This window comes from Eumetopias jubatus, unplaced genomic scaffold (assembly GCF_037043125.1).
Source record: "Eumetopias jubatus isolate StellerSeaLion01/CBP00866 unplaced genomic scaffold, mEumJub1_p1.0 scaffold_1, whole genome shotgun sequence".
NCBI classification, from domain to species: Eukaryota; Metazoa; Chordata; class Mammalia; order Carnivora; family Otariidae; genus Eumetopias; species Eumetopias jubatus.
This window is the reverse complement of record NW_028274807.1, coordinates 13,344,883-13,372,628: the sequence shown is the minus strand read 5'-3', so window position 1 is coordinate 13,372,628 and position 27,746 is coordinate 13,344,883. Positions and strand designations below refer to the sequence as shown.

General features: G+C 51.3%; 2 protein-coding genes across 2 annotated transcripts in view; one reads left to right on the top strand and one right to left on the bottom strand.

Annotated features, from left to right (window-relative positions):
* The first annotated feature begins 883 nt into the window (after positions 1-883).
* On the top strand, positions 884-15,761 carry MRAP (melanocortin 2 receptor accessory protein). The gene is given in 6 exon segments (XM_028114521.2): positions 884-989; positions 12,947-13,046; positions 15,304-15,446; positions 15,449-15,516; positions 15,518-15,550; positions 15,552-15,761. Coding segments are annotated over 6 exon segments (660 nt in total).
* Positions 15,762-17,324: 1,563 nt separating this feature from the next.
* The window catches only part of URB1 (URB1 ribosome biogenesis factor), a 64,449-nt gene continuing 54,027 nt past the window's right edge, over positions 17,325-27,746 (bottom strand). Inside the window, exons 31-39 of the mRNA XM_028115827.2 lie at positions 26,343-26,503; positions 25,636-25,747; positions 24,163-24,269; positions 23,532-23,675; positions 22,053-22,162; positions 21,514-21,711; positions 20,074-20,315; positions 19,027-19,626; positions 17,325-18,088 (exon numbers count right to left, since the gene is read on the bottom strand). Of these exons, the coding sequence (XP_027971628.2) occupies positions 17,907-18,088; positions 19,027-19,626; positions 20,074-20,315; positions 21,514-21,711; positions 22,053-22,162; positions 23,532-23,675; positions 24,163-24,269; positions 25,636-25,747; positions 26,343-26,503 (1,856 nt within the window). The 3' untranslated portion in view covers positions 17,325-17,906. The remainder of the gene's footprint in view (positions 18,089-19,026; positions 19,627-20,073; positions 20,316-21,513; positions 21,712-22,052; positions 22,163-23,531; positions 23,676-24,162; positions 24,270-25,635; positions 25,748-26,342; positions 26,504-27,746) is intronic.

The following is a 27,746-nucleotide window of genomic DNA, read 5'->3' as shown; positions in this document are numbered from 1 at the left end:
GGCTCCTCTCACATTTAGTCCCGCTCTTCCCAAATATTCGGAATATTCCTCTCTCGATCGTGTCTGTGGCTCTTAGAAAAATGAATGGGTAACTTACAGTCACTCCCTACAGAAACCTCGAAGAATCCTCGTCACACGTGTCGTCAGCCAAGGGCTGGGTGAACCCTCAGGTCCTTATTGCCCAAGAGCTGGATCCGAGTGGGATTCTGGCCCGGGCAAACAGCCTCTTCTGTCGGAATAAATGCAGCTGACTGGTTCGTTCATGGGGGCTTTAGATAAAAGCTGGGAGGTGTTCTCAGTTGGGACAAGAGGGCTCTTTCAGTTTAATTAATTGGCGACACGTACATGAGAGAGGCTACAAGTTCAGGGCTGACATCACTCAATTTCTGCCCTCAAATATTAAATCTAAGTCAGTGATTCGCTGGTTGCTCAATAGCACCAAGAATCGCCTTAATGTAAGTCAAGGGCACCTCCAGCCTTTTATTTTGGTTTTATTAATTTTTTTAAGTAGTAAAGCAGAGAGCGAGTGTCTTTCCTAAGCCCTATTTGGCATCTTGTCTTTCAAGGGGCCCAGGTCCCCGTTTTCCCCTTCTTACATGGAGGGGCATTCTTGAGCTTCACTGGAAACCCCGGGCTCCTGCCTCGCAGCTCTGTTTGTTTTGGACTTTTATCAAGGAGGGGCGGGGTGGAAAGTTCTACGTGGGGGCAGAGATGTCAAGCACAGCCCCCTGGCCTTTCTCCCAGCCAAACAGCTCTGATAAGTGGGCAGGCCTTGAGCCCGGAGACCCATAGACACACTTGGATGAAATCAGTTGGCCAGTCCCTCCAAGGGCTCTGACCAGCTCCGGATGCGCCGCCCCCCCCCCCCGCCAGCACCACAGACATGGCCAACCAGACCAACGCCTCCACCCTGTACAACAGCTACGAATACTACCTGGACTACTTGGACCTCATTCCCGTGGATGAGAGGAAGCTGAAAGCCAACAAATGTGAGTCCTGATCTGGGAAAGCCGGCCAGGCAGAGGCTGGGGGTTGGCCCCAAAGACTGTCTCCACTCACCTCCAACTCCAACAGGTGTCAAAGATGAGTCCACAGAGATAGAAGTAAAGAGGAGTAAAATAGCATCGGTTATCTTCTGTAATAGGCTTGAAACTAACCTCCAAAGAAACTCAGACACTTTGGGAGCAGAATATGCTTTTAAGATAGATTTCCTCGATAGAGTTTGATTTGTCTGGGGTTCCAATAAGCTAGGTGAGTTTCTTCAAATTGTTGATTTCACATTCTCTCTTGCTCTATGAAGATTTGGGAGAGGTTATTATGTCCACCCCTAAGATAAATGACTTACTAATCTCTATGAAAATAACAACTGATTTTTTTTTAAAGATTTTATTTGTTTATTTGAGAAAGAGAGAATGAGAGACAGAGAGCACGAGAGGGAAGAGGGTCAGAGGGAGAAGCAGACTCCCCGCTGAGCAGGGAGCCCGACACGGGACTCGATCCCGGGACTCCAGGATCATGACCTGAGCCGAAGGCAGTCGCTTAACCGACTGAGCCACCCAGGCGCCCATAACAACCGATTTTAATCTTCATGGTCTCAGGAAGGACCACCAGAACAAACCAATATCCTTTTGCTCATCTCTCTCTCAGTCTTTCTCTCTTGGGTAAGTTGGTGCTTTGTGGACAATCTTCTCTGATTATTCCAGCTACTCAGTCAAGATAACAAGTTAGCTGAGGAAATGAGTATGAAAAACAAAACAAAACAAAACAAAAATCAAAGTCCCAGTACTGGGGACCCATTGTCTGCTAGCCCCATGTCTCAGGCTCCTTGGGTATTTCATGCCCTATAATCACAAAATCTGACAAAAGATAAGTGCAGTCACTGGAAGGAACAGGATGCTTTTTGTATGAAAAGCCAGAGAACCTGGTCACACACCAGCTCAACACTGAAATCCATTTCCCTTGGAGGAAGTCATCTAAAATGTCTTGCTAGGAGGGGTTCCTGTTTCCGGTTTCCCTCACAACTTCCAGAAGCCCAGGTACCCATCCATATTTTCATCCGTCTCAACAAGCCCCACTTCCACACCATACCACAAACACACCATACCTGTCCTCCCTTCTTGCTTTTGCTCATGATTAATGCAACAATCAAACTTTTGTAACTATCCGTGATAGGCCAGGTATTGCACTAGCAGGTAGAGGCACAAATGCCAAAAGACTCAATCCCTGTCCCTGATTTTTCTCAAGAGTGATTTTATTTTATGACCATTATCGTCTATTTTCTGATGATGCTGTATTTCCAAGTAGGTTATCACAACATCCCCTCACCAAACCTGGGAAAACAGTAACAAGTAAGAACATGACACTGTATCTAAACATTTCCATAATGATGTCTCAGTGTCATCTAACACTCAGTCTACATTTGACTTTCCCCATTTCCAGTAAGGGGGCAGATACAGATCCTTAATAAGCTGTTATGTGATTCATGGTGTTATGCTGAAGATTTGCACAAGTCGCTGGCAGAGCACAGAGAGGGAAGACGTAAGGAAGGCTTCATGGGGAAGATGGGCTAAGCTGAGTCAGAAGACCCAAAGGGACTGCCTGATCCACAGAGGGCCAGCCCAGGGGCGGGGGGACCAGTTACCCTCTGCTTAGGCAGGAGGTGCTTCTGGGAAGCATGACATGGAGGGTGTTTTTGGGAAGATTGACGTGGGGGCCAGATTCTCACAGGTCAGCCTCAGAGGATTCATGGGAGCTGCAGGGAGTCATTTAAAATCGTAAACAGAGAAGAGACAAGGTCCGATTTGCTTGCTAAGAGTATCGCTCTGGCGAATATATAAATTTGAGGTTTGGGTGTGTGGCGGGCGACACAGAGGCAGGAAACAGCCACATGCCGGTCCTGGAAACATACATTTGCAAAGATCTCTACCCTGGGGAGTTGACAATCTAGGAAGGAGGGGCCAGCAGAAATAAATGAGGGTGCTTTGGTGTTGCAGCCATGGGAATAAAAGGGGGGGGCGGGGCCCAGAGAAGCCAAGTGACTTTCCCCAGGTCACCCAGCGAAATATTTGCAGAACTGGGACTTCAATTCCAGGCTCTGATCCCTGAGGACTCTTTCCAGGACACTAGACATGTTTAGTGGGCAGATTCTCACCAGACAGGATGAACCACCAGAGCAGGAATCCTGCTCTGTCTTGCTCTCTCTCTCCCCAGCTCCTGAATAGTGCCTGGCACAGTCTCCGCGGGATGAATAAATAAACAAATGTGAAGTAGGTAGCTCTTGCACACACCGTTAATTTTCATGATGGATATCTGTATCAGTTATCAATTCTTTGCCTTCAAAATACGCTCTGTGATAAACGATGGTATTCCTTTAAAGTGAACAGGGAGTTAAGCTTTCTCTGGACAGGACTGTGGGGGGTCGGGGGGGCGGTCTGTAGGAGGGCTGGGCTGGGGTTGGGGGTCGGCAGGCGGCCTGTGAGGGCTTGTGGGCAGTCAGCCTGTCACTGTCACTGGCCCAGAACACAGTCCCTCTGAGATCTTGTGGCCTCACGTGGCAGCCATCTCAACCTGGAACCCGAGGCCCCTGGGCATTCTGTGGCCCACAGAGGGCAGGAGTCACAGGCCCCTGACAGGGGCACCCCCTACCAGCTGTTGATCATTTGCACCCCGCCGGTACTCTGGAGGGTTGTCTATGGTTTCTCCAGCAGCTCCAGACCAGCCCAGGCCTGGCTGAACCAGCCAACAGCTCTGCTACCCCATGGCCGAACCACATCTCCTTTGAGGTCTGAACCTCTCCCAGCTATGTCCTTCCCTGGTGTGATGGGCTGGACTGTGCCCCCCCAACCCAATTACTATATTGAAATCCTAACTCCGGTACTTAAGAACATGACACTATTTGGAGAAGGGGGTCTTGAAAGAGGTGATTAAATTATATTGCGGTCATAAGGGTGAGTCCTAATCCAGTATGACCAGTGTCCTTAGAGGAGGAGACCAGGACACAGACACACGCAGAGGGAAGACCATGTGAGGACACAGACCGAGGACAGCCATCTACACGCCAAGGAGTGAGGCCTTGGAAGAACCAACCCTGTGGACCCCTTGATCTTGGACTTCCAGGCTCCAGGATTGTGAGAAAATAAATTTCTGCTCTTTAAGCCACTGTCTTCGTCTGTTCAGGCTAATATAACAAAATACCATAGACTGGGTGGCTTAGAAAACAAGGATGTATTTCTCACAGTTCTGCAGGCTGAGAAGTCTAACATGAAGACACCAGCGTGGTGGCGTCTGGGTGAGGGAACTTCTCCTGCTTCAGAGCTGGTATCTTCTTGCTGGGTCCTCACGGGGGGGGGGGAGGGGGGTGGTGGTGGTGGTGAGGGCATGTCTGTGCAGCTTCTCTTCTAAAGGCACGAATCTCATTCACGGGGGGCTCCACCCTACAACTTAAGCAGCTCCCAGAGGCCCCACTGCCCAATACCATCCCACTGGGCATTAGGGTCGGACAGATGAATTTAAGGGAACACAAATGTTCTGGCCATAGTGCAGCCTGAGCAAATGAACTCGCCTGGGGCCCCTCCCTCAGCCCCGGGGCACCTTATGTCTTCACAGATGTTCTTTTATCCCCGTGAATAATTTTTCATACTAGACTTCCTGTTTGTCCTTCTGTGTGATTTCTACCTCCTGGATGGGGCCTAGGCTGCCATGATGTCCCCTCCAGTCTTTCTGCTTCTGCTTCTGCATCTGCAGAAACGCCTGGCACTGCTACTTTGAAAGAGGAAGTCCATGGACTGCAGGTGGAAAGCAGCTTTAATTTTTCTCTGGTCACTCCTGCAAACCTACTTGGTGGTGCTGGCTCTTTCCCTGCCCCTGGGTGAGATCTGGAGCAGGACTCATGTTCCCACTTACATTTTTAAAAAAGTGTCTACCAGTCAGTCTCCTTAGCAAAGCGAATGTCTAATCCTATGAGATAAATTTCAAAAATGTTTAAAAACAAACCACTTTCAGGGCGCCTGGGTGGCTCAGTCGGTTAAGCGTCTGCCTTCGGCTCAGGTCATGATCCCAGGGTCCTGGGATCGAGCCCCACATCGGGCTCCCTGCTCCACGGGGAGCCTGCTTCTCCCTCTGCCCCTCATGCTGCTCATGCTCTGTCTCTCAAATAAATAAATCAAATCTTAAAAAAATAAAAATAAAAACAAACCACCTTCCAACTTCACTCAAAGGGAGAACTTGCTCTTTCCCTGGCTCAGGACAGGAGTGCTCCTTCCTTCTTTGCTCTGCTGGCTCCTTTCTCCGGGCCACCTGCCCCATCCTGGTCTGGGACACCTCTTCGCTGGAGCAGGAGGGATGGAATGAGGAGAGGGGCAGGGAGGAGAGCGGGGTTTGTCAGTGAGGCAGCTCAGACTCTGATCTGGAGGCCGGCCGGGCTCAGCAGCAGACACCTGCCCGGGGCGGGGGGCGGGGGCACGGAGGGTGAAGACACAGCCCATGCGCCCCAGCAATGTCCGCTACCTGACTCCAGAACTCTGCTCCTGTCGATCTCGCCTCCCCTCCTCACATCAGCACCGGGCAGTGGGGCTCCTCCGTGGGCTCCCTGGGACGGGGGTCTCCCGCCCCGACGACCTGTGTGTGGGAAAGCGACTTTGCTCTGTAGCAGCCGTTACTTCTCTGCTAAACTCTTGTACTGGCCTCTTCACTGGCTGCCCTGCCCCCCAGCTTGACTGGCACTGGTCTAGGCGGGGGGGGGGGGGGGGGTGTCCTCTTCCCTGGGGGCAGCATGTCAAGCCGGCTCCTTCTCTCCTGGTGGGAGCTTTGTGAGATCCTCCACCAGAGGGGATGCTCCTTCTACTCTGCTGATGCTGATTGCCCAGTCTCTCGCTATCAAGATTTTCTCGAGCACACATCAGACTCCAGCCTGCTGTGTCCCACCAACTGCAAAGGACACATGCAGAGTGCCCTGGAGTGGCCCCTTTGCCCCTCGAGTGGAGGGCAGGGCGCCAACTACCCTCTCATACAGGGTGAGGGCATGGGGGACTATCTACCATCTCTAAACAAAATCCCTTGGAGGGAAGCCTCCCCAAACCAGACTTTAAGTAGTCAACACGTATCTTAGTCTACTCAGGCTGCTGTCACAAAATATTATAGACTGGGAGCTTAAACAACGGACATTCATTTCTCACTGTTCTGGAGGCTGGAAGTCCAAGATCAAGGTGGCAACAGATTTGCTGTCTGGTGAGGACTTGCTTCCTGCCTTGTAGACAGCCACTTTCTTACTGTGGGCTCACAGGGCCTTTCTTCCAGATCTGTGAGTGGAGAGAGCCTGGGGGGAGATGCAGCGGGAGGTGGGGGTGGGGGGAGAGGGAGAGGGAGAGAGGGTTTCTTCCTTTTCTTATAAAGACACTAATCCCATCATGGGTACCCACCCTCGTGATCGCTTCTAAACCTAATTACCTCTCAAAGTCCCCACTTCCAAATACCATTAGTCTGGAGATTAGGGCTTCTGCATTGGGAGGTGAGGGGACATACTCAATCCATAGCACTGCCTTGCTACAGAGTCCACTATGCTCATCCTGTCTCCCCTAGAGATTTCAAATAGCATCTGGGATATTTCAAATAGGATATGGCTGTATATATATATATATATATATATATATATATATATATATTTTTTTTTTTTTTTTAAGATTTTATTTATTTGAGAGAGACAGAGAAAATGAGCCCGGGGGGGGGGAGGGGCAGAGGGAGAGAGAGAGAGAGAGGGAGAAACAGACTCCCCGCTGAGCAGGAAGCCCGACCTGTAAGTGCTGTTTTGTACTTTGCTCTTATTGACTTGACAATATTTTGTTTTCTTGTGTTGTTAAATATTCTTTTCACAAAAATTTTGTAAACAACTGCATGGTGTTCTAGAAATTTCTATTTTTGAACATCTAGAATGATTCCTGGATTTTGCTGGTACAAGCAGTGGACTCGGGGAGAAAAAAACTTATGTTGTGTGTCAAGTAAAGATATCTTGCCTACTTTTGTCCCTGGTATTTGAATTCAAAGAAGTTTACTAAAAAACAAACAGGGGCACCTGGGTGGCTCAGTTGGTTAAGCGTCTGCCTTTGGCTCCTGTCAGGATCTCAGGTTCTTTGGCTCAGGTCATGATCTCAGGGTCCTGGGATCGAGCCCCGTGTCAGGCTCCCTGCTCAGCTTGGAGGCTGCTCCTCCCTCTGCCTCTGTGCTCTCTCACTCTCTGTCAAGTAAATAAATAAAATCCTTAAAAGAACAAACAACAAAGCCCCCCAAAATGCAAAAACAGAAATCTCCACCATGCACACTCTGTGCTACTGTTATCACCGTGTCACTTTTGTTTTCTGTAATGGTCAGCAAAAGGCAGTGTCAGGAGGTCTCAGGGATGCTCTGTTACTTGGCTTTGAAGGTCGGGTAAGGTAAGCATGAATCCAGGTGAGGATGGACAGAGTCACACTGTGGAAAGCAGGTGAGCTTCTCTGCTGACAAATGTACCTTTCTCTCCTCGCCAGTTCCTCTGGGTTGGATCTCTGACCCAGTCGAACAGACCAGAGAGATTCACCTCCCAGTTCCGTGCAGAGGTACACATCAAAGGCAGAAAGAGGCTGGGAATGGAGCCATGAACCAGGGATGCTTTAAGGTGAGACAAAGGCAAAGCTTCTGGAAGGTCACCCGGGGTGGCTGGTTGAAATGTGGAAGACCAGGCTGGGTTTGACTCCTGTGCCAAGTAGAGAAGGAGGGAAACAGAAGGGAAAATACCTAGGCTCATGCATTCACCCAACAAGCCCGGAGGATTTTAAGATTTTTGTGTTCATGCCCATACACTGGAATTTATTCCATCATGGGTGGGCAGATCACTGGAAACATCCAGGGACTGATATACATATTTTATGGAGCATTCAGTGCTGACTCTAAGGCTCTGGGTCGCTCTTTCCCAGGGTTGGCTTGAAACCTGGTGTGATTTTGTTACAGGGACTTCACAAGGATTTTTACCCTTGTGATTTTCAGATATGATTTCTGTTTCAGGGAAAGATTAAGAATCTCCCCAACAGTGTCAAAAAGGTGGGAAAGGCCAATCTGTTTCTTGAGGCTCTGCCTGAATGAATTATATGTTTGCTTTTCTATCTGTCCCCTTTTCAGAGGCTAAGCTTAGGGTAAGACAGTCCCATATACCAATGTTACTGCAGCAATATGGATTATGTATGTATTATGTATGTATTATGTATATGTATTATTCTAATGCGATAAATCTCCAGATACAGCTCGGATGCTCCCTTGCAGGGAGCAGCAAGATAGATTGATTTCCTGTGGGTAGTGCCTGGCTTTCACGCGCTATTAGTTACTTCTCGGGTCAATATGTCTTCTTCCTTTAATTATGGCTTAGGAAAAATCTGTCACAGCCTGTATCGACTTCCACTGATGTGCCGGCTCTGGCAGCTTCAATAATAAGGTGGTCTGTTCATCTGCTGCTCCCACAGCTGGGAGAGGAAGAACAGAAACATGCCACTAACCCAATCTCTTCTGAACACAAGGCAGAGAACTCAGTGAAAAGACCGAGCAAAAGACCTACATGTAACTCTTTTCTCACATCAGAGCAATCGATTTTATGTTACAACTTTAACCGAGACTTGTAACTCTTCAGCCAACGGTCAGCCCTATGGATAGGAGGACATAAGCAGTGAAAGTGATTTTTTTTTTTTTTTAAACAAGGTATGAGACTGTTGACCTCGGAACGAATTTCCCATCGAGGTAGCCCCACCTAGAGGTGCTACATGTGAATGATTCCATTACTGCTCAAAAACTGCTTGGGGCTCTTCTTTTGGAACTGATTTTGGTAGTGACAGCATATTCTATGCGACATCTACAGTGATAAACTATGTATCTCTTTCGAGGGTGGATTTGCTTTGGGGAAATAGTTAAGAATCACTCATAAACCAATCAGGTGAATGGAAGGGATGATTGAGCTGATTGGTACTGCCTGGGTGTTGAAAATAAAATATGATTTTACAAAGTAGCAAAACGTGTGTGTGTGTGTGTGTGTGTGTGTGTGTGTGTATGATAATTCCAAAAGAATAATTTATAAATATTTATGAATCTTTGGTAAATGTTTATAAATGTTTAATCAAGATACGTATTTTAGGAAAATTTATATGCCTCTATGATAGAGAATGATTATTGTGGAAGTCAGCATTCATTTGGATTTGTAAGTTTTGGTACGCTCATTTAAAAAGTCAGCTCTTTTTACTGATTCAAATGAAGAAGACTGGTTACAATTAACAGAGTATCAGACTCAAGAGAAGTTGATTTCTCTCACATGAAAGTCTGCAGGACCGGGTGCTGGGTCCGCTCCCTGAACTCCTCAGAAGCCAGCTTCCTTCCAGCTCCTTGCTCTGCCGTCCCCCGGACATGTCCCTCATCCTCACACTCCAAGCTGTGCTTTGGCCATCACATCTACGTTCCCACCGCAAAATGTAATTCGGAATTACGAAGGGATACAAGGTTATTAGAAATCTAGCCGTCTCTGCAGGAGGACTTCCGGTAGCTGTCCCTAACAGCCCCACTCACATCTCATTGGCCAGAACCTTGTCACATGACCATATCTAGCTGAAAGGGAGTCTGGGAAACGTAGTCTTTATCCCAGGCAGCGAAAGGCGGGGCTTCTATTGCTATGAAAGCACCTGTAAGCAAACATGAGCATGCACAGCTAGCAGTCTATACTGCAGTTACCTTTACTCATATCTCACATTTCAGTGGAGCTTGAAGGACACAGTGATATCACTTGCCTAATACCCTCTGAACAGAAAACATAATTTTCGTTCTATTTATATATCATCTCACAACCATTTCACAACAAGGAACTGTGCCATGTGCATTATAGATACATATTATTTTATTTAATCCACCTAACAGTCTATCTAACACACACCATCGTCCCCATTTAACCGATTTAGAGGTGTAAAAATCTCAGATTGCCTGAAATCCCATGGCTAGAAAATGGCTAAGTCAGAACTTGAATCCAACACCACCCACCTGCAGCGCTTAGGCCCTTAACCTGGTTGTTGTTCCCCAGGAAGGGAAAAATCTTGGAGGTAATCTCCTATCAGGACTCGGGGACCCAAACGTTAGTAGCATTTGGAGGAAGGCTAAAACAGAGGTTTAGCAGTTCACAAAACTGAACAAAACCGAGGTGCCTGCCATGAGTAGGGAGTATCTGGATCAGATTACTTTCTCAGCTCCAGGGTAGGATGAGAAATCCCCCGGTGTGAAGCCCCACCATTGCCATTGGAGCCTCTTCTTGTCAATCGATTGTGGATGCCTAACTCCCACAGTGTGGACTCCGGAAAGGAAGGAAGGAGGGAGGGAAGAGGGGAGAGGAGAAAAAGGAAGTAAATGAGGAGGGGGGAGGGGAGGGGAGGGGAAGAGGAGAGGGGAGGGGAGGGGAGGAAAGTTTTCCATGGCTGGACCAGTTTCCTTGTCAAGCCAACCTGGTGCTCCTCAGGGATGTTTAAACATTTCCAGCCCTGGTGGATGACATCTCTTGCCCTGGAATGAAATGTTCTCTCCAAGCACTTAGACTGAATCTTCAGTAGGAAGAGGAAAAAGAACCCTATTTTTTTTTAAAGATTTTATTTATTTATTTGAGAAAGAGAGAATGAGAGATAGAGAGCACGAGAGGAAAGAGGGTCAGAGGGAGTAGCAGACTCCTGCTGAGCAGGGAGCCCGATGTGGGACTCGATCCCGGGACTCTAGGATCATGACCTGAGCCGAAGGCAGTCGCTTAACCAACTGAGCCACCCAGGCACCCAGAACCCTATTTTTTTTGGCCATCTTTTTCAGCAGAACACAAGGAAAGAGAATTTAGTACAGGAAATGGCCAGTGGCTACTGATCACCTTCTTGGTCTGAAAACAATTCAAATTTCACTTCTCTGAAGACACTGTGTTCTGTGGAAAGTGTTGCTTCATTTCCTGCTCAGTATGTGGGGATAGTTGACCAAGGGCTAAGCAGATGCTTGTGAGCCCAGGAGAAGGGGGGCGGGGGTTGTGTCTCAGCTGCTGAACTTCTGAAGCTGTTTTCTTAGAGGCCCTGATGGAACTTCTCTAGGTGCTGAAGATCTCAAGCCCTGTGTGATTTTTATGAAGGAGCTAGAGCAGTGGTGTCTGCCTAAATCCAAAACATCCTTACAGAGTAAAACCAAACCTTCTGAAAGCATTTATACTGTCCCACTTCGAGGGTTATAAAATAAATTGTGACCAGCTGGTGGAACCGAAGCACATGTTCTAGAATAATGTGCGGTGAGCAGTCAGGGAATGCTGAGAACTCCAGAGCCTCCTTTCAAAAGTCCTTCAGTTTCGGACAGACAGTAACAACCTCATTCCCTGTTTCCCGGGAGCCCATACACCCCCTAAAACCGGTCAGTGTTCTGGGGCACCACCATCTGTTTCTCAGCTCAGGGACAGAGAGGAGAGAGGATGTGGGAGCCAGCCTGGGGGTCTTTGTTGTCCTTGTCTTTCTGGATCGTGGAGGCTAAGTTGCTGATGCTTCATTACAAGGTAGTGGGGGCTCTGATTCCTTCAGCAAGTGCTGCATCTCTTCCTATAACTGTTTTTGATGCTGTCAAGGTCTAAGATGAACTCTTAACAAGCTTTTTGTTTCTCTCTCTACCTGTCTTGGGTCATGGAGAGTAGAGGTGACACCCTTTACTCAAGTGTCATTACTTACCCCCAGGGCCTTCACTTCCTGGCTCTATGTGGATGACACACAAATCTCTAACACCCCATTCATTCATTCTTTCTGTTCGTTTCCTCATTTGCTTACCCATCATAAACATCTTTTTGTTTAACAGAGCACAACACAAGGCTGGGCAGGCTTATCCCCGAAGTACTCCGGGAGCTCAGAGGAGGATGTAGGAGAGGAGCGTGCAGGAGAGAGGGGGCAGCCATTTTGCCGTGCTAGTGTGGCCCCCTCTGAATCCTTCACAGCCCCTGGCAGTGCCTGACTTGAGTGGGCGCTTAATAAATTCCTGTGGGGTGATCACCCTGCAGTAGCCTCCTTTGCTCACACACGTAGGTGTTTACAGGTCCAGCTGGGGGCATCTGCGCGCGGGGGCAGCAGTGTGTCTGGGATAAGATACTCGCACACACTAATCACCAGCCTGCTGAGCGGTGCCCATAGCCATCGTTCACCACCAAGAAACACTACCGTATTGCAACAGCGCCTAGCAACTTGCAGAAGGTTCCTGATCTGGAGCCCCAGAGAACAGCACCTCCTGGCCTGCCAGGTTCTACCCAGAGCCCCAGAGAGGCTAACTATGATTCCATTTCCCTGCCCCTTCAGCCTCTGGCCACAAATCCAGGCCCAGGGCTGGCTACACAGGGGATCTTCCCTCCTGTCACTGCCCCCCAGCTGGGCGCGTGCCCCTGAAAGAAAGGGGCCAGTGAGGCCTCGGTTAAAAAAGTCCGCCTTGCCCACCACAGGAGGGTTCCAGCCCCCTAGTCGAGCTCACCTCCTCCTAAAATCTCTGAGTCTTGGGGTCTCTGAGGCTGCCCCTGATGGAACAGTCCCCACAGGCCCCTGCTGCCCTCACAGGGGAGGGGAGGTTGGCTGTCACGTGAGCTGCCCACAGCCCTTTCTTCTCCCTCTGTGGAGAAGGGGAAGGAGGGAGCACCAGGAGCCGAAAGAGCACATCCATGGGGTGCCACCCAATTTCATGGACCAGTTTTCCCTCAGCAGCCCTGCCGCCAGCTGCTCAGGGAAACAGTCACTTCCCTGCTGCCCTGGTCCTTCCCAAGTTACTGTTCGTGGAAAAGTCTTCCCACTGGTCACGGCTGAGAGGCTGGAAGAGGAGAGAAACGCCTCTCCCCAGGGCCCTGTTTGCCCTGGCTGCGGGCTCTGGCGATGTCACGCTGATGTTGAGATGCTCCCCCCCCCCCCCCCCACAGATTTGATTGTCATCACCTTCTGGGCGAGTCTGGCATTCTTCGTCATGCTTCTCTTCCTCATCCTGCTCTACATGTCCTGGTCAGGCTCCTCACAGGCGAGGTGAGTACGGAGGGTGTCAACGCAGGTAAGTCCCGGGGCTAACCAGCTGGTGACCGCAGGCCACGCCGTGGAGTATTACTTGGTCACAAAAAGGAACGGGTTCCTGATTCCTGCTCTGACACGGATGCACTTCCAAGACTCTGTGCCAAGTGAAAGAAGCTAGACACAAAAGGCCCCCATGTTGGAGGATTCCATGGATATGAAACATCTAGAATTAATAAAACTCTATAGAGACGGAAAGCAGATTAGTGCTTGCTAACGGGGCCGGGGCTGCTCGTTCGGATGCCAAAAATATTCTAAAGCAGATTGTGTGGACGGCTGCACAGTTTTGTAAATATACTGAAGATCTTTGAATTTTCCATTTTAAATGGCTGAACTTTACTGTATATAAAATATATCTCAATTAAGCTGTTAAAGAAAATAAAGCCAGAATGACCCCACATAGCAGTTAGGTCTTGCCAAATGACTCAGCAGGAAAAGGGGACCCAAACGTAGGCATCTATGACCACCATCTGTTACTGAATACCTACTGTGTGCCTTAGTAGCTAAACTGGAGGTAAAATCCAGGGGCTCCAAGCAGTAATTAGCTAGTAATTAACCTAGCTCATTATAGGTTAAGTCTCCTGTGCTAGACAATTGGCCCACCATATCCAATCTCCCCTTCTAGCTTAATCTGCCCCCCAATAGCTACTGCTGTCCTAATGAATGTTCTAGCTGAGGACCCTAGACTACCTTTCCCTCTGCTTCAGCTGATGGGACCAGGGGTGGGCAACTGACCCCAGAGGGCCTGCCCAAAGCCCCTTGAAACGCATGGCCTGACAGAAGAGCTGGGGCCAGGGAGCGCTGAGTGGTCCAGGAGGAAGACGGGCTGGAGGCCATCAGGGACCAAGCATTCTGGGGGAGTGGAAACCACGAGTCAGCATAGGAAGCTGGCAACGGAGAGTCGAGCAGAGCTGTTCTGGGAGAGGAAGGGAGGGAGGGCAGAGAAGAGAGGGCAACACCCCCCCCCCCCTGCCCCGGTGGGGTCCCAATGCTGGTTCAGGGCGGACCTGCACATCTGCACATGTCCAGATCTACCTCAAGGGGGCTCTGTCTCTCTGCCTCCACCCTGCCCTGCCCAGAGTGGCTCACAAGTCACTTCTGGTTCCCTTTGGTCATACGGGGAGGCAGGGGCCAGCTTTTGAGCAATGAAGAAATCCATTCTTTTTGTCTAGTTTTAAGAACTCACACTGAATTTAAGCAGATTTATATCCCAAGAGGCACCTGGAGAGGGGGCAGTAAATGAACACACTCTTCTGAGGGGACTTGTAGCAGCCCTGTGCTAGGGACAGTTTACAAGAATGGTTGGTCCTCCCCCCGTCCCCCCCCCCCCGCCCCTGCCACCAGTGGAAAGCTCCCCGGTCCGGTGGGCTCACAGGAGGCTGTAGCTGAGGAATCTTGCATGTTTTTCAGGGCTACAATTTTACGGGGCAAATGGATGATGCTGTTCGCCCTGACACCAAAGAAAGCACTCTCCAGACATTTTAACGGGCATGGGATGCTCAGGGGAGCCAAATGGATCTTACTGTAAGATTTGGGAAGGAGATGCTCAGTGGCTCCCTGAGGAGTTGCTCTTTCTATGCTTAAAAATATTATGCTAGCATCATCTGAAAGGAGGGCTCTGCCCTATCAGGCTCCCTTCCTGACCCTCTTCATTCATGTTAGAATTAGAACTAGTTGAAACTAGTTCTCTAGCTGAGTCTCTACCAAGGCATTGCCTCATGTTATCCTGACGACAGCTAAGAGGTGATGAGGGTCCCATTTCATTGATGAATCGGAAGGCAGGTGGGACGTGGTGGGCTGGCTCACGCCAGGTGGGGTGCCCACTGCCCCCAGCACCTCACGTTCATGAGAGGCGTCCAGAGAAGATGGGTTTCTAGCTAAGATACAAGTTTGGCTGGAGGCACAGATATATGAGCTATCTACTCAAACGGGTGGCTGAATGGAAGGTCCACTTGCCCACTCCCCATCGTAAGTGGATAATGAGGGAGAAGTGACCTCGGAGGGAAGGACCGAGGGTCAAGGTCACCATCAAGCACAGCCTATTATCTTCCCTTTCTCCACAGTGGTGACCTTTGTGAGCTGGGCTGTGGAGGTGGTCCTGCCCCGTGAAGCCTTCTCTGTGGGTTCTGGGCAGGCAGGACGGTGCAACAGGAAGGCGTCCAGTTAAGTTCTTGCGCCATCTTTGATGCCTGCCTCCCCTCTGCTCTGTCCACAGGAACAACGCCCAGCACCACCCAACATGTCCCTGGAGTAACAGCCCCCACCTCCCCCTCTGCCTCCGGAGGCACCCCACAAGGCTCCACCGAGCTTGGGCAAAGAGCCAGGCAGCAGAGCATGCGGCCCTGAGCAGCAGCTGTGGCCACGAGCCCCCCCACCTTGCCCCACCCTGCTCTCCTCCGGGAACTGGCCGTCCATGGGGCCCCCCCACAGCATCAGCTGACATCAGGAACACGCGGGGTGAGCCGCCCCCTGGAGACAGAACCTCTCAACTGTAGAACCGACCCCAGCAAATTGGTGAACTCAAACCAACCTGGACACACAGGCACCTTCAGAAAGCCTGCTCCTGTGCAGCAGGAAGTGCAAGTAGGCCAAGAGGTACTCTATGAGGGGGCGCAAGTACGCATTATCCAGGGCTCGCAGTACCCCCCAGCACAGGGAAGTAGCCCCAGATAATGCTGATTTCCAGTGCATTTTACCTGCATGCTTCCTTCTAATGTTCACGTTGGGAAGGGTAGAAAATAAAACATACGTGAATTAATTTAAAAAAAATATTTGCTTGTTGATCTTTACTGGGCCACTTTTTAGCTTCAACTATTACTGTCGTAATATAGTTTAAAAGATTTATTTATTTGAGAGAGAGTGTGCATGCATGGGGGGAGGGGTAGAGAGAGAGGGAGACAAGCAGACTCCCCACTGAGCGGGGAGCCCCATTGCGTAGCTCCATCCCAGGATGGAAACCAAGTCCGATGCTTCACCCATTCAGCCACCCAGGCACCCCATGCTGCTGTAATATTTATCAACCCTGAGTTCTATGTGGATCGGAACTTTCTTTAGGACACACCCAGGGAGGGCCTGTGAAGTTCCTACCCATCCCCCACTGTCACCCACTGTCACCAAGGCAGGGACGTGCAGGCCCTGCCAGCATCACTGACTGTGGTCAAGGGACCCAAGTCACACTCCTGACCTCCCCAAATCCTTTAAAAGACAGAGCCCAAGGGGAGAGGCTCTGCACTGGAATGCTGTCTCAGGACGTCTTTGAGCTGGTAGGATGGGTCCCATGTGGGTGATGTTACAGGCCCTCTGGTCTGAGCCCTCCGAAGTACACCGGAGATAGCACCAAAGTACAAAGCCCACAGAACCCACCCCAGCCCGGGTGGACTGACAAATCCCCCAGATGGGGGCAGGGTTGGCCTCACCTGACTCAGGGGCGGTGGGTTAGAAAGGGAGATGAGGGAGGGGAGACCGATGAACTCAAGAGACACGGAAAAGGGGCGAGAGAGAACACGTGGACTCTCCTACTTGAATCTAAATGCAGGATTCTGATTTAGGAATTGTCTCAAAAAACACAATTGCAGGTGTTTGGGGTGGGGGCTTGGGGGGAGGAGGGCAGTCACTCCCTGCTTTCTAAACAATGAGCCCGTATGTGCTAAGGGGACTGGAGGCAGACAAGCATTACTCTTATCCTGGTTAAAAATCCTAAATCATGGGGGGTGGGGGGATGGGTTCGCCTGGTGATGGGTATTAAAGAGGGCACATTCTGCGTGGAGCACTGGGTGTTATGCACAATGAATCACGGAACACTACATCAAAAACTAATGATGTAATGTATGGTGATTAACATAACAATAAAAAAATCCTAAATCATGAAAAACCACCAGAACCGAGTCTAAGGCACACTGCAGGAATAGAAAAGTGTCAACGTTTAAGCTGGGGCCGTTGGACAGGGAAGGCCGCTGTGCAGTCCTGTGACTGTGGCCAAGCGCCCCCCCCACCACTGCACCCGCCGGGGCCCACGCTGTGCAGGAGGGATGTGGGCACACACAGAGCTCTGAGCGCACTAAGGGCACACGCCAGAATTCTCCTGAGGTTTGTCGGCTGCTGCACCAATTAACATGGGAACCTTAAAAGCCAAATCTTGACCTCTAAAATACAGGTTTCTGTGAAATGAAGTGGTCTGTTAATACCAATTAAGCAAAACACAAAAGCCTAACAAAAATAAACATTTATTAACAAGTTATAAAATTCCAAATCCCCCCCCTTTGAAACAATTAAAAAAAAAAATACAGGCTTTCTTTCCAAAGCAGAGGTCAAATCAATTTTATACTGTAAGGATTTACATACTAAAATAATTAACACCAGCAGGAGCTCATTCACTCAAAAAGTTATACAAAGCTTTGTAAGACTTCTCGTGGAAAGAAAAGTTGAAACATCTCTCTTCACACTCTTTATCTGATGTATTATGTTCTTGGACATTTTAGCTTTAATATGCACAAATCCCTTAAGTGCTCAGAAGTGCTACCTCGACTTGAGGTATATTCTCTGAAGAGCAACGAAGCTGAGAGGAGGGGCTTACCTACCTGAACACCGCGCGGGCTTGCAGCCCAGAAGGCCCCATGCCCACTGCAGCTCCGACTACGCTGTGTGCACACAGTCCCTTGAGCTTAGTACCTACTGGTGAATTAAATAAGTCAACTTCGTGCATCAGGAAACGGAGTTGACACAGACAGAACCTGTCATCCTACAAGGCTTGCATGGAAACGCTTGACTCAACCAAACTTCTAGAACCTGGGGCCAGAAGGCGTCAGATGGCAGGGCGTCTCAGGCGTCGGGGACCGAGGCGGCGATGTTCTTACAGAGGATGACAATGGCCTCCTCGTCACTACTTGGCGTGTCCTCTGCACTGTCACAGATCATTCGGACATGGGTTAGGAGAGCGTCCGGCCGCTGAGCCCCTAGCCAGACGTCCTTAATGTACAGAGACACCAGGAACGCTGCGGTGGCTGAGAAAGGGGTGAATGACAAGTCTGTTAGGACACAAAGCTACTTCGCTGGAAAGCCAGTCACCCCCACCCCCCACGCATGGGGACACAGAGGCTTTGCTCAGTGCCCAATGAACTGTGGCAAAAGGAGGTGAGCATGCGTTCAAGACAAATTAATTTTGCCTTTGCTTAACTGTGGGGTTAATCTTTATTCTAAAATTTCTCTTTTTATTCAATCAACGTGTGTGGAATGGAAAGAAAGTTACTAGTTTCTTCTTGGTTCTGACCACCCATGCTGAGAGCCAGAATTGAGGTCTGAGAAGAGGTTCCAGGTTCACTTCACATCATTTCCCCAATGGCATGGGTGAGGTGACAGGGTTTCCCAGGCCCAGATTCAACTCCCTGACAGCATCCAGATGAGAGAAGACGTACCCCACCCCAGGGGAGTTCACCTGCTCAGGCTGCTGGCCTATCCCCCCTTCCTGCTCCCCTTCCATCGCTGGTGAAAGGAACAACCCTCTCAGGTGGACGCCACATGCACATGGTCACAGCCCCCCTCTGCTCTCTTATAGCCTTTTAACGCCTTTGCTGCTTGTTCATTCATTCTTTCCTGCGTTTAAGCCTTCGCGAAGCACCTGCTCAATGCTAAGCACGTAAACGGTGTGCAAGTGCGTGTGCCTGTGCGTGTATATGCGTGCACACATCCACACATCTGCGGCCACGCGTACACCCGGATGCGCTGTGAGACAGAATCCTCCACGTGAGTCACAGTGGAAATGTAGGAAAGCTGCCGCCCTGCACTGGTTCTGAGTGGGCACCTTTCTCCGCTGTACACACGGTGGACACTGGGCAAAGGCCACGCTCGGGGCCGGATGGCAAGCTATGACCCCCAGCACTTTGGCTGGCCCATGCGAACACTTCAGCCAAAGCACCCGACAGCCTCTGAGAACCAGCCTCACCTCGAGTGGCTTCGTCCTCCTCCTGCAGAGCCGAGAGGCAGAGGCTCTGGACCGCCGCGTGGCAGGGGCTCGGCGCCGGGCCCCAGGCCGCCACCAGCTGCAGCAGGACGGCGCTGAACAGGCAGGCCACACTGTGCGCGGGCCCCACCAGCTCCTGGGCACTGCAGAACCGGCTGTACAGCTGGAAGAGGTTATTCCTCACGGCGCTGTCCCGGAGCAGCTCAGTCACCACTGCTGGCTGCGGCAAAATGCGGCGCTGCAGCCAGCCAAGGAGTCCCGCGGCCTCTGCCCTGCTCAGCGGGCGCCCCGCTGCCGACCGCAGCACCCAGCTGACTGCCAGGGACGCGGTGGCGCACGCGAGGCCCGGCACATGGCTCTCAGGGCTGGTCCTGTTTGCGGGCTTCTGAGCCCGTTCGGGGCTGGGGAGCACTGGCCCCCAGTGGGTCAGTATGGACCTCAGGAAGCCCCTGCATGTCTCCAAGGTGGCCGCCTGCTGCTCGGGCTCAGCCGTCTCCTCTGCCTCCCCAGGCCTCCTCCTCCAGGCCCGCGGGCCTCTGGCTCGGGCTGGCATGACAGGCTTGTTCTTGTCCTTGAGCATCTCTGTAACACACACACACACACACACACACACACACACACACACACACAGGAAGGCAGTGAGATGGAGGCCCCCCCTTCCCCATATGGATCCGGGGAGCCGGGCACTGGAGAGGGGAGGAGGGCGAGGTCCCGAGCACCAGCCCCCTGCTCGGCTCCCATAAGACATGATCCTATGCCTGGAGCCCAGCGAGAGTGCCACACTGGACTGTGACAGCCACGGCGGCTCTCAGGATAAACCCCTTCCACCCTCACTACAGCAGAGCCACCCACCGCCCCCCCAGCGAGCAGTGACAGGGGCGCAGGGGGACTCAAAGCCAGGTCTCCCCGAGGGGGCAGGATGCGCCCTGTTTCTAAGCCTCGTGCTCAGAGAGGGCAAGTGCCGGCTGCTCTGTGGTGGGACGCGAGCACAGTTTGGGGAACACCAGACAGTTGGCTCCTGACACCCACTCTGTAGCTCCTTGACTTGGTATCTCTCAATGGCCACTCTCAGGTCCTCCTGGAGCTTAGCGTCTCTCTCGAGGAGGTTCCATTTGTGCAGGAGGATGAGGACATCGTTGGTGGACAGCACCGTCTCGTTCACGGTGAAGCGGTTCATGTCCTTGAAGGCCTGCATGACGGTGGACCGGTACTTGAGCACGGAGTCAAGGGCCTCAAAGAAGCAGGTCAGCTGGGCAGAGGCCAAGGTCGGCCTGTTGGGAGCCAACAACACAGACTGAGCAAAAGCTGCCTCCTCATCCCGCAGCCCACGACTGGGGCGGCTGGGCAATGTCACAGACCCAGAGGGGCCAGCGGTCCACCCACGACTCGAGGGTGTCCTCCCAACAGACACGGAAGCATGGAGCCCAGCACAAAGAACAGGAAAAAGCAAGCCGCTCCAGGGGAGGCACAGTGGGGACCGGAGTCTCCTCTCCATGCTGGAGGCACAGGAATCTCTTGGAAACCACGGCTAACCGGAAGAGCGAGGCAGAGAGAGCGTGAGGGTCTGGGTGCCAGCCGCCTAACCGAACGCCACAGGACGGCCGACTCCCCTGTGCCTCGTGGCCTCTCAGACGCAGCCCCATCCACGGCCAAACCTGACCGTGGGCACCCGCAGGAAATCCACTCTGCACTCGAGGGAATTTAAAATTCAATACCATCTGCTCCACACAATTTTAAAATTATTTCAAACAGTAATCAGTTCTCAAACACCAGTATGTCTTTCCACAACCCCGGAATAATAAGAAACTGGTCTGTCGGCACTGATTTCACAATTTAATTCAGAACAATGAAAGACCAAATGCTTTATCAAGAAAGTTTTCACTCTGAGATTATAAACCATCTATGATCAATTCAGAACTCTAAGTCTGACTCTCCAAGTCAGAACTCTAAGTGCACAGGCTGTATTTTCTCTAAGACAATGGAATCTGAGGAGGATTCAACTCTCTGAGGAACTGAGGAGCACTATTCCAAAGGGCCAGATGAAAATACTGAAATTTTCAAGAAGCTCCTCAGATAAGTGAATCTGTGTAGGCTAGTGAAGACAGAGGCAAGTTTGGGAACACCCTGACTTCCTTAGGTTTAAAGGTTATGGAAAAGATGTTCTTTCTACAAAAATACCACTTTAAGTGCTTGAATCAAATTAGCAAGTTGTTTGCCTGCTAAAAAGGATCTGCTATGACACATTTTAGGTTTCTAGAATGCCAAGTTCTCAGGGTCTTAAAAGGAACCTCCTAAAGCTGAAGCAGAAAAGAGGAAGCAGCTAAAATAGGTTTTCTGACGTCACCCACAACCGATAGCAGCCCTCGGGCCCAGAGCCCACTGGCGGAGCCAGGACCGAGGGGACCACCGAGAGGTGATGTCCACAGGTGACCCACGCCAGGGTCCACGCCTGGCGGGGCAGGGGCTTACCTCAGGTGCCTCGTGAGCACAACGAGAACATACAGGAACTCATTGACCAAGTGCAGGGCGAGCATCTTCGGAGGCTCCTGGGACCCTGGCTGGCAGGAAGGCTGGCCCTCCGATGCCACTCCTTTGTCCCCCAGGTTGGTCACCCACAGTGTGTGTAGCAAGGAGATGATGTTGGACAGCAGCTGGGTCTCCAGAAACCTGCAACCAAGTCCAGAACGCTCACTGCCACATCCTCTCCTTTCGGTGACCTCGGCTGGAGCAGGCTGCCCCATCTCTCAGCAATCCCATCTGCTCACCCCCACCGCGGCCCCCAAAGGCACAGCACCCAAGTCAAAACAGGGAGCCTGCCACACAAACGAGGCTTCAGTGTAGGGCGGGGCCCCGATTCTCCTTTCTAGCTGGACAACGCCCTGAAGTCCCAACTAGAGAGTATGGATTCTACTGCCCATTTCCCACCAACACTAAAGCCAGCAGTAGACGCCATGGTCTCTGCCCACTCTCTTCCCACCCGGCACACCTCTCACACCCGAGGTGCTTACTTGCTCTCAAGGATGTGCAAAATCCACGTTAAAAGGCTATAGTCCCGTAGGATCTCATAGGCAGACTGGGCATCCCGGGCAGCATTCTGTAGAATTTCCAGAATCCAATTCTGAAAACCCAAAACCAGGAGTTACTTCTCAGTACAAAAACCAAGTTTACCGGACCAAAGGAACAAGTTAAACAGTACGACGGTATGTTACGTTTCCAGGCGGTGGCTGCAGACAAAGCTTGCTTGGCTAAGTCTGTGAGCGTGGTGGCCGCGCCGGCCAGACACCCAGGCTCCAGAGCCACTGCCCGGCCCTGCGGGTGCCCACGCCTGCGAGCCCATCCTAAGGAACCAACCCACAGGCACAGAGTCGCGGCTCAGAAACCACATGGCCCACATGTGAGGCTGGGGGAGAATGTGGACCCAGTCTTCACCCAGACAAACAGCTAGTGGCCCATTTTGTCCCTTCGGTTTTATCACCTGGAAAGATTAGACATAAAAATGGGACTGCCCCTTAAACGGTGAATTGGCTGTTTTAGATTTCTCCCATGTCAAAAAATAAAAAACTACCATATCCAAATTCAGTTCATTCCCACGTGTTTCTTACTTCCAATCTGCTCCTATTTACCCACATTTTATATACTATCAGACACAAAAGCTGACGAGGCTAGAAATTATTCCAAATACCTTAGGCTTTACCTAGGTACTCCTTCCAACTACCGTCGGCATTCAGAACACTCACACACGCGCTCTTGGTCAAGGGGATTCCCTTGTTGGTTCTGAGACCGTCAGTTTTGACTCTTGTTTTGTAGCTGAGTTTTGAGATCTACACCTTCTGTGCATTTAGTGACATTCCTGTGGCTCGAAACGGTCTCCGTGAAAGCCCCGCAGTCATTCATAGGGGTCATCTGTTGCTAGACTTTTTAGCCTGCTCCAAAGGCCCACGATTACCGGTTAGCTCCTCCCTCTGCACAGGCCTTACTATCAGGCCAGGGCACAGCAAAGGGGCCACAATAAAGAGCATGTCACCCGAAGACAGGCGGCAGTGAGTGCCAGCCCATGTGCAGGCTACACGAAAGGCACTCGTGGGATCTCATTTTCCCTCCTAGAAAGTCAGCTTAGTGTCAAATTAGTAGGTCGGTCATGTCCAGGCTGGGATTAGAATTCCCACGGATTTGACTTGCAAATCAAACTTTCAGAGAAAGCGGCGGGGGTGGGGGGAGGTGGGGGGGTGGGTGGGGAGCCCTGGGTGGCTCAGCATCCGACTCTTGGTTTCGGCTCACGTCATGATCTCGAGGTCATGAGATCGAGTCCCGCATCGGGCTCCGCGCTGACTGTGGAGGCTGCTTGAGATTCTCTCTCCCTCTCTCTGCCCTTCACCCCACACAACCTCTCTCCCCCAAATAAACAAAAAAACCCCCCAAATATACAAAAAAACCCTGAGAAGCAGCCCAGACCTTCTCTTCTCAGACAGCCTGGGGGGGCCGCCTACCTGTGCCTCGCCGTCACACAGTGGGCTGCTGAAGAACGACAGGATGATGTGGAAGACGCCTCGCCGGGCACAGAGCTCGTAGCAGTGCTTGTCCCGCATCCCCTGTCGCAGGATCCCGAACACCCACTCCCGTTCTGTCTTTTGCTATAACCCAGGCAGACAGGAGGTGACTGTTAGATAAGCTAAAGCCCCTTTACCTGGCGCCTCTTCAAACCCCACTCTCTCCAGGTGCAGCCACAGCGGCACAGACATCTCTCTACTGCTGACCGTGTCATTAAAAATCCTCAGGATGTGACTTGGGGTCCTCAGGTCAAGTTTAAGCACTGCCCTGTGCCAACTCACACAGGTGTGCGACAAAAGAACATTTAATGCAGAACCCGGCCACTCACCAAGAACACAGAATGAACCAGGTCTCTGAGGGAGGGTGTCTAAGGCGTGAGGATGAAAAGCATTTCTACAAGCGAGCCTACGCGGCCTTCCGCTTTTCTGGCCTTCCTGCTCCAATGCTGTTCGTGCAACTGGGCTGCCGTGCCGCCCACAGTATCCGGGGGGAAAATGCCAGAACGCCGGCAGTGGCTAATAATCCAAAAGAGGAGTCTCTGGGGGCCCTCGGGGACTCTAGAAGCATTACCTCAGAGTCTGAGCTGTAGAAGAACTGGTAGAAGCCCGGAACTTTGTTCATATTCAAGTACTCGTGTGACAGCAGGAACTTGTTGATCTTCAAGTACATGCGCTCCTCTGGGAACAGAGGCAGACAGTCGCTCAGAGCAGCACTGGCAGGACCCCCGTGCTCCGCTGGAGTTGGGGAGCAGGATCTGGGGGTCAGACAGCAGGCTCTGCCCCCATGGCGCTTTTGTTATGCTTATCCAGAGTCTTAGTTCTCGAGACTCAGACGGCAGTAAGACACCCCGGTTCTATGCTGCATACAGGCGCCCTCTCCCGGTTTGGAAACCACGTGGATGTTGCCCCTCCCCGGCCAGCAGCCTAGCACGTAGCCCCACTCAGCTGGTACGCAGAGGGGGACCGGGTCACACGGAGAGCACGGGGCTGATGCCCACTCCCACTGGCCTCCCGCTGAAGGGCACTGTCACAGCACGGGAGCCTCATACACCCCCCGGGTCACTCTGGAATGCAACGAGGCCGAGGTGGACAGACACCTCCTCCCCCTGCTGCTTCCCTCCCTCGGATCACCGCCTCCGACCTGTCCCGACTGCCTGGATCCTCGGAGGCCATCCCACGACCACTGCTGCCTGTGCCCCTGACCCTGACACTGGTCTGAAGTGGCACAGCCCGGACCAATCACCATGGCCTCTGCTAGGATAGTTTCTCAAAAGTGTCTTTTGCTTTAGAGTCTACAAATGACTGATTACCGTCTTTCCTCCTGCAATTTCTAAGGAGAAGAAAAAACCATACAATAAAAACTGTACAGGAGAAGATAGAAACCAGATCCGAATTCTAACAGCAACTTGACTAGAGAGGAATTGTGGGGCCTTGGACAAGCTATCTGACCTGGGGGGCCTCAGATAGGGGGCTGCTTCCTCATCTGAACATGACCATGTGACACAGAACCCCGTGGCCCCTAATGTGACCAACATTTGTCCTCAGGCTACCTCAGCAGTGGTACCCCGCGGGGAGTCACACAAGGAGCCGTGTTCTCGGGCCCTAGCTGGCACCTGTGCAGTGACATCCGGGCCAAACACCTTCTGGCTAACAACCCACGAGCCGCGCAGACTCTCACTTTCGAGTATGGACCAGCGGCTGCCGACGGACAGACTTCCTGTGTCAGGTGCCCTCCACGTGTGGGATCCACGTACCCCCCTCATAGCAGCCCTGTACCGCGCTTCACACGCCTATAGCAAATGCGAATACATATTCCACGCCCCATCACACACATTGCTCTGCACTGGGCCTCCTCATTGGGTTTCTTTCTGATCTCACCCGCAGGGGCCCATAAAGAGCTTCCTCACAGCCATGCTTTATTCACTGTCTGCTCCCGTGGGCATGCACGCGGCTCACTGTTACAAGCACTGGATGAGCCAGACACGTCCCTTCTCACATGTGTGGTGGATCACATTAACGCCAACAAGTGGACATGCAGTGGTACCTGGTTTCAAAATCTGCAAGGCTGCTTTGGCAATGAAGAGAGTCAAGGTAAAGGTGAGTCTCATGTTCTGAGTTCGGATCCCATTCCGGACTACATCCAACAGGTAAAGTAGCTTAAAACCAGGAAAATAGAAGACGGGGGGGAAAAAAAAGACAAGAATTTTCAGAACTGTGACCAGCCTTGTCTCGTGCAGCTCCAACTACAGCTTTGCTGGGTGGTCTACTCTTCACATCCCAGGGGACACCAGAGATGACGCTCAGAATGGCAATGTCCCTGCTCTCTGCCATCTCAGGGGAGCTTCTGCTTTTCCTTGAGGAGCTGGCCACGTGCACAAGGGCAGAGGGACCCTGGCTCCACGGCCCGACAAGCCGGGCTGTTCTTGCCCCCTGCCACCCGGGGGCACAGGCTTCTGGGGCTCGGTGTGTTCTGGGTAACAGCTGCCTTAACCACTGAGTTCAGACCAAAGAAACTGAACTGCTTTGCCACCCGACACACAAGAAGTGTTTGGAAGGCGAGAAGTTTCTCCATCTCCCCAAGGGTTGAGAGCCAGAGGCAATCTCTAGCATCACTCCCTAAAAGGGAACGGGCCTAGGTTCTTTATCAGAAGTCTCCTGTCAACATGCTTCTGTGTCCCCCAGAAATGCTGCTACCAGACCCAGTGGAAAGCCAGCTCCCGGAGGTCCGCCAGGACCCTCAGCCCCACTCACCTGAGACTGCTCTCGGAACCGTGCCCCCTCCAACTGCGAATAGTAGGCCGCCAGCACATAGTAGGCCGCAGCTCGCATTTGGGGGTCATAGCTGCTGAGGGCCGTGACAGTTAGGCCCAGAGAATTGGAATCCAAAAATTTTCGACAATCCACCACAAATTCTATGGAAGTAAAATTCGGCATTAAATACACACACACGGAATGACCATGATGCCTGTGTAACACGGAGAATTAAATTTCCTTTTGCATTTTGCCAACATTAGCTATCAACACACACGGAATGATCACGATGCTTGTGTAACATGCGGAATTAAATTTCCTTTTGCCAACATCAGTTAGGAGTGAGAGATACAAGAAATCCAAGTCTCTCCAGCTCCCTTTAACTTCTGGTGAAGTTGGATAAAAGCCTATCTTCCCTTGCATGGCAATAATCCATACCTGCAGCTTCTAAAATGCTCGTCGATCCCAACTGGGATTATTTCATTACTTCTCAGAAGTATTCAACGAGCCAGAGAACAACGGAGGTGCCATTCAGACCTGAGACATGAGATCCCAGCATGCTGGAGGCCTGGGGAACACGACTGGGGAGTTGGCAGAGAAAGCCAACTCCCCGTTTCTACCCTGTTTGGCCCACAGCATCTGAATTCCTAGCCACAAACACCACTAAGGAAACTATGAAAGACAGGGAAGCTGGAAAATCCAGCCAGTGCAAACCTGTCTGACCTGGTCCATCAATTTTTTTTTATTTTTTAAAGATTTTCTTAATTATTTGACAGAGAGACAGAGAGAGAGCACAAGCAGGGGGAGCAGCAGGGAGAGGGAGAGGGAGAAGCAGGCTCCCCGCTGAGCAGGGAGACTGACGCAGGGCTCCATCCCAGGACGCTGGGATCATGACCTGAGCAGATGCTCAACTGATTGAGCCACCCAGGCGCCCCTGGCCCAACAATTTTATGGAGGATTAACTTATATCCATTCTTCAAACAATCTCACAGAAGAGCGGCTCACCAAGCCTGAGCAAAAGCTAGAGTCTAAAGAACTTGCTATCTGATATCCATCTGTCACCCGCGAGGTTGTAAAAACTCACAACCACTTCAGGAAATGACGTGACCAAGAGAAGGTCAGACAGATAAGGGGACCCACCTGACCACAACTTAAAAAGCCTGATCACCAATAAAAAAATTCAGGACACTTTAAATCCTCTTAAATAAAGACCTAGGCCTTTTTACAACATAAATACTGTCACAAATCGTAAGATGAAAACTGTGAAGTCAAGTCTTAGAAAAGGGACAGGTCACTGTGTTTAAAAAGGGTGAAGCAGCAAGTCTGGTCATGGTCATACCCGTGCAGACGTTCTTTAGACCGAGTGACTGGCGAGCTGGTTGAATTAGGAACCAAACACAAACC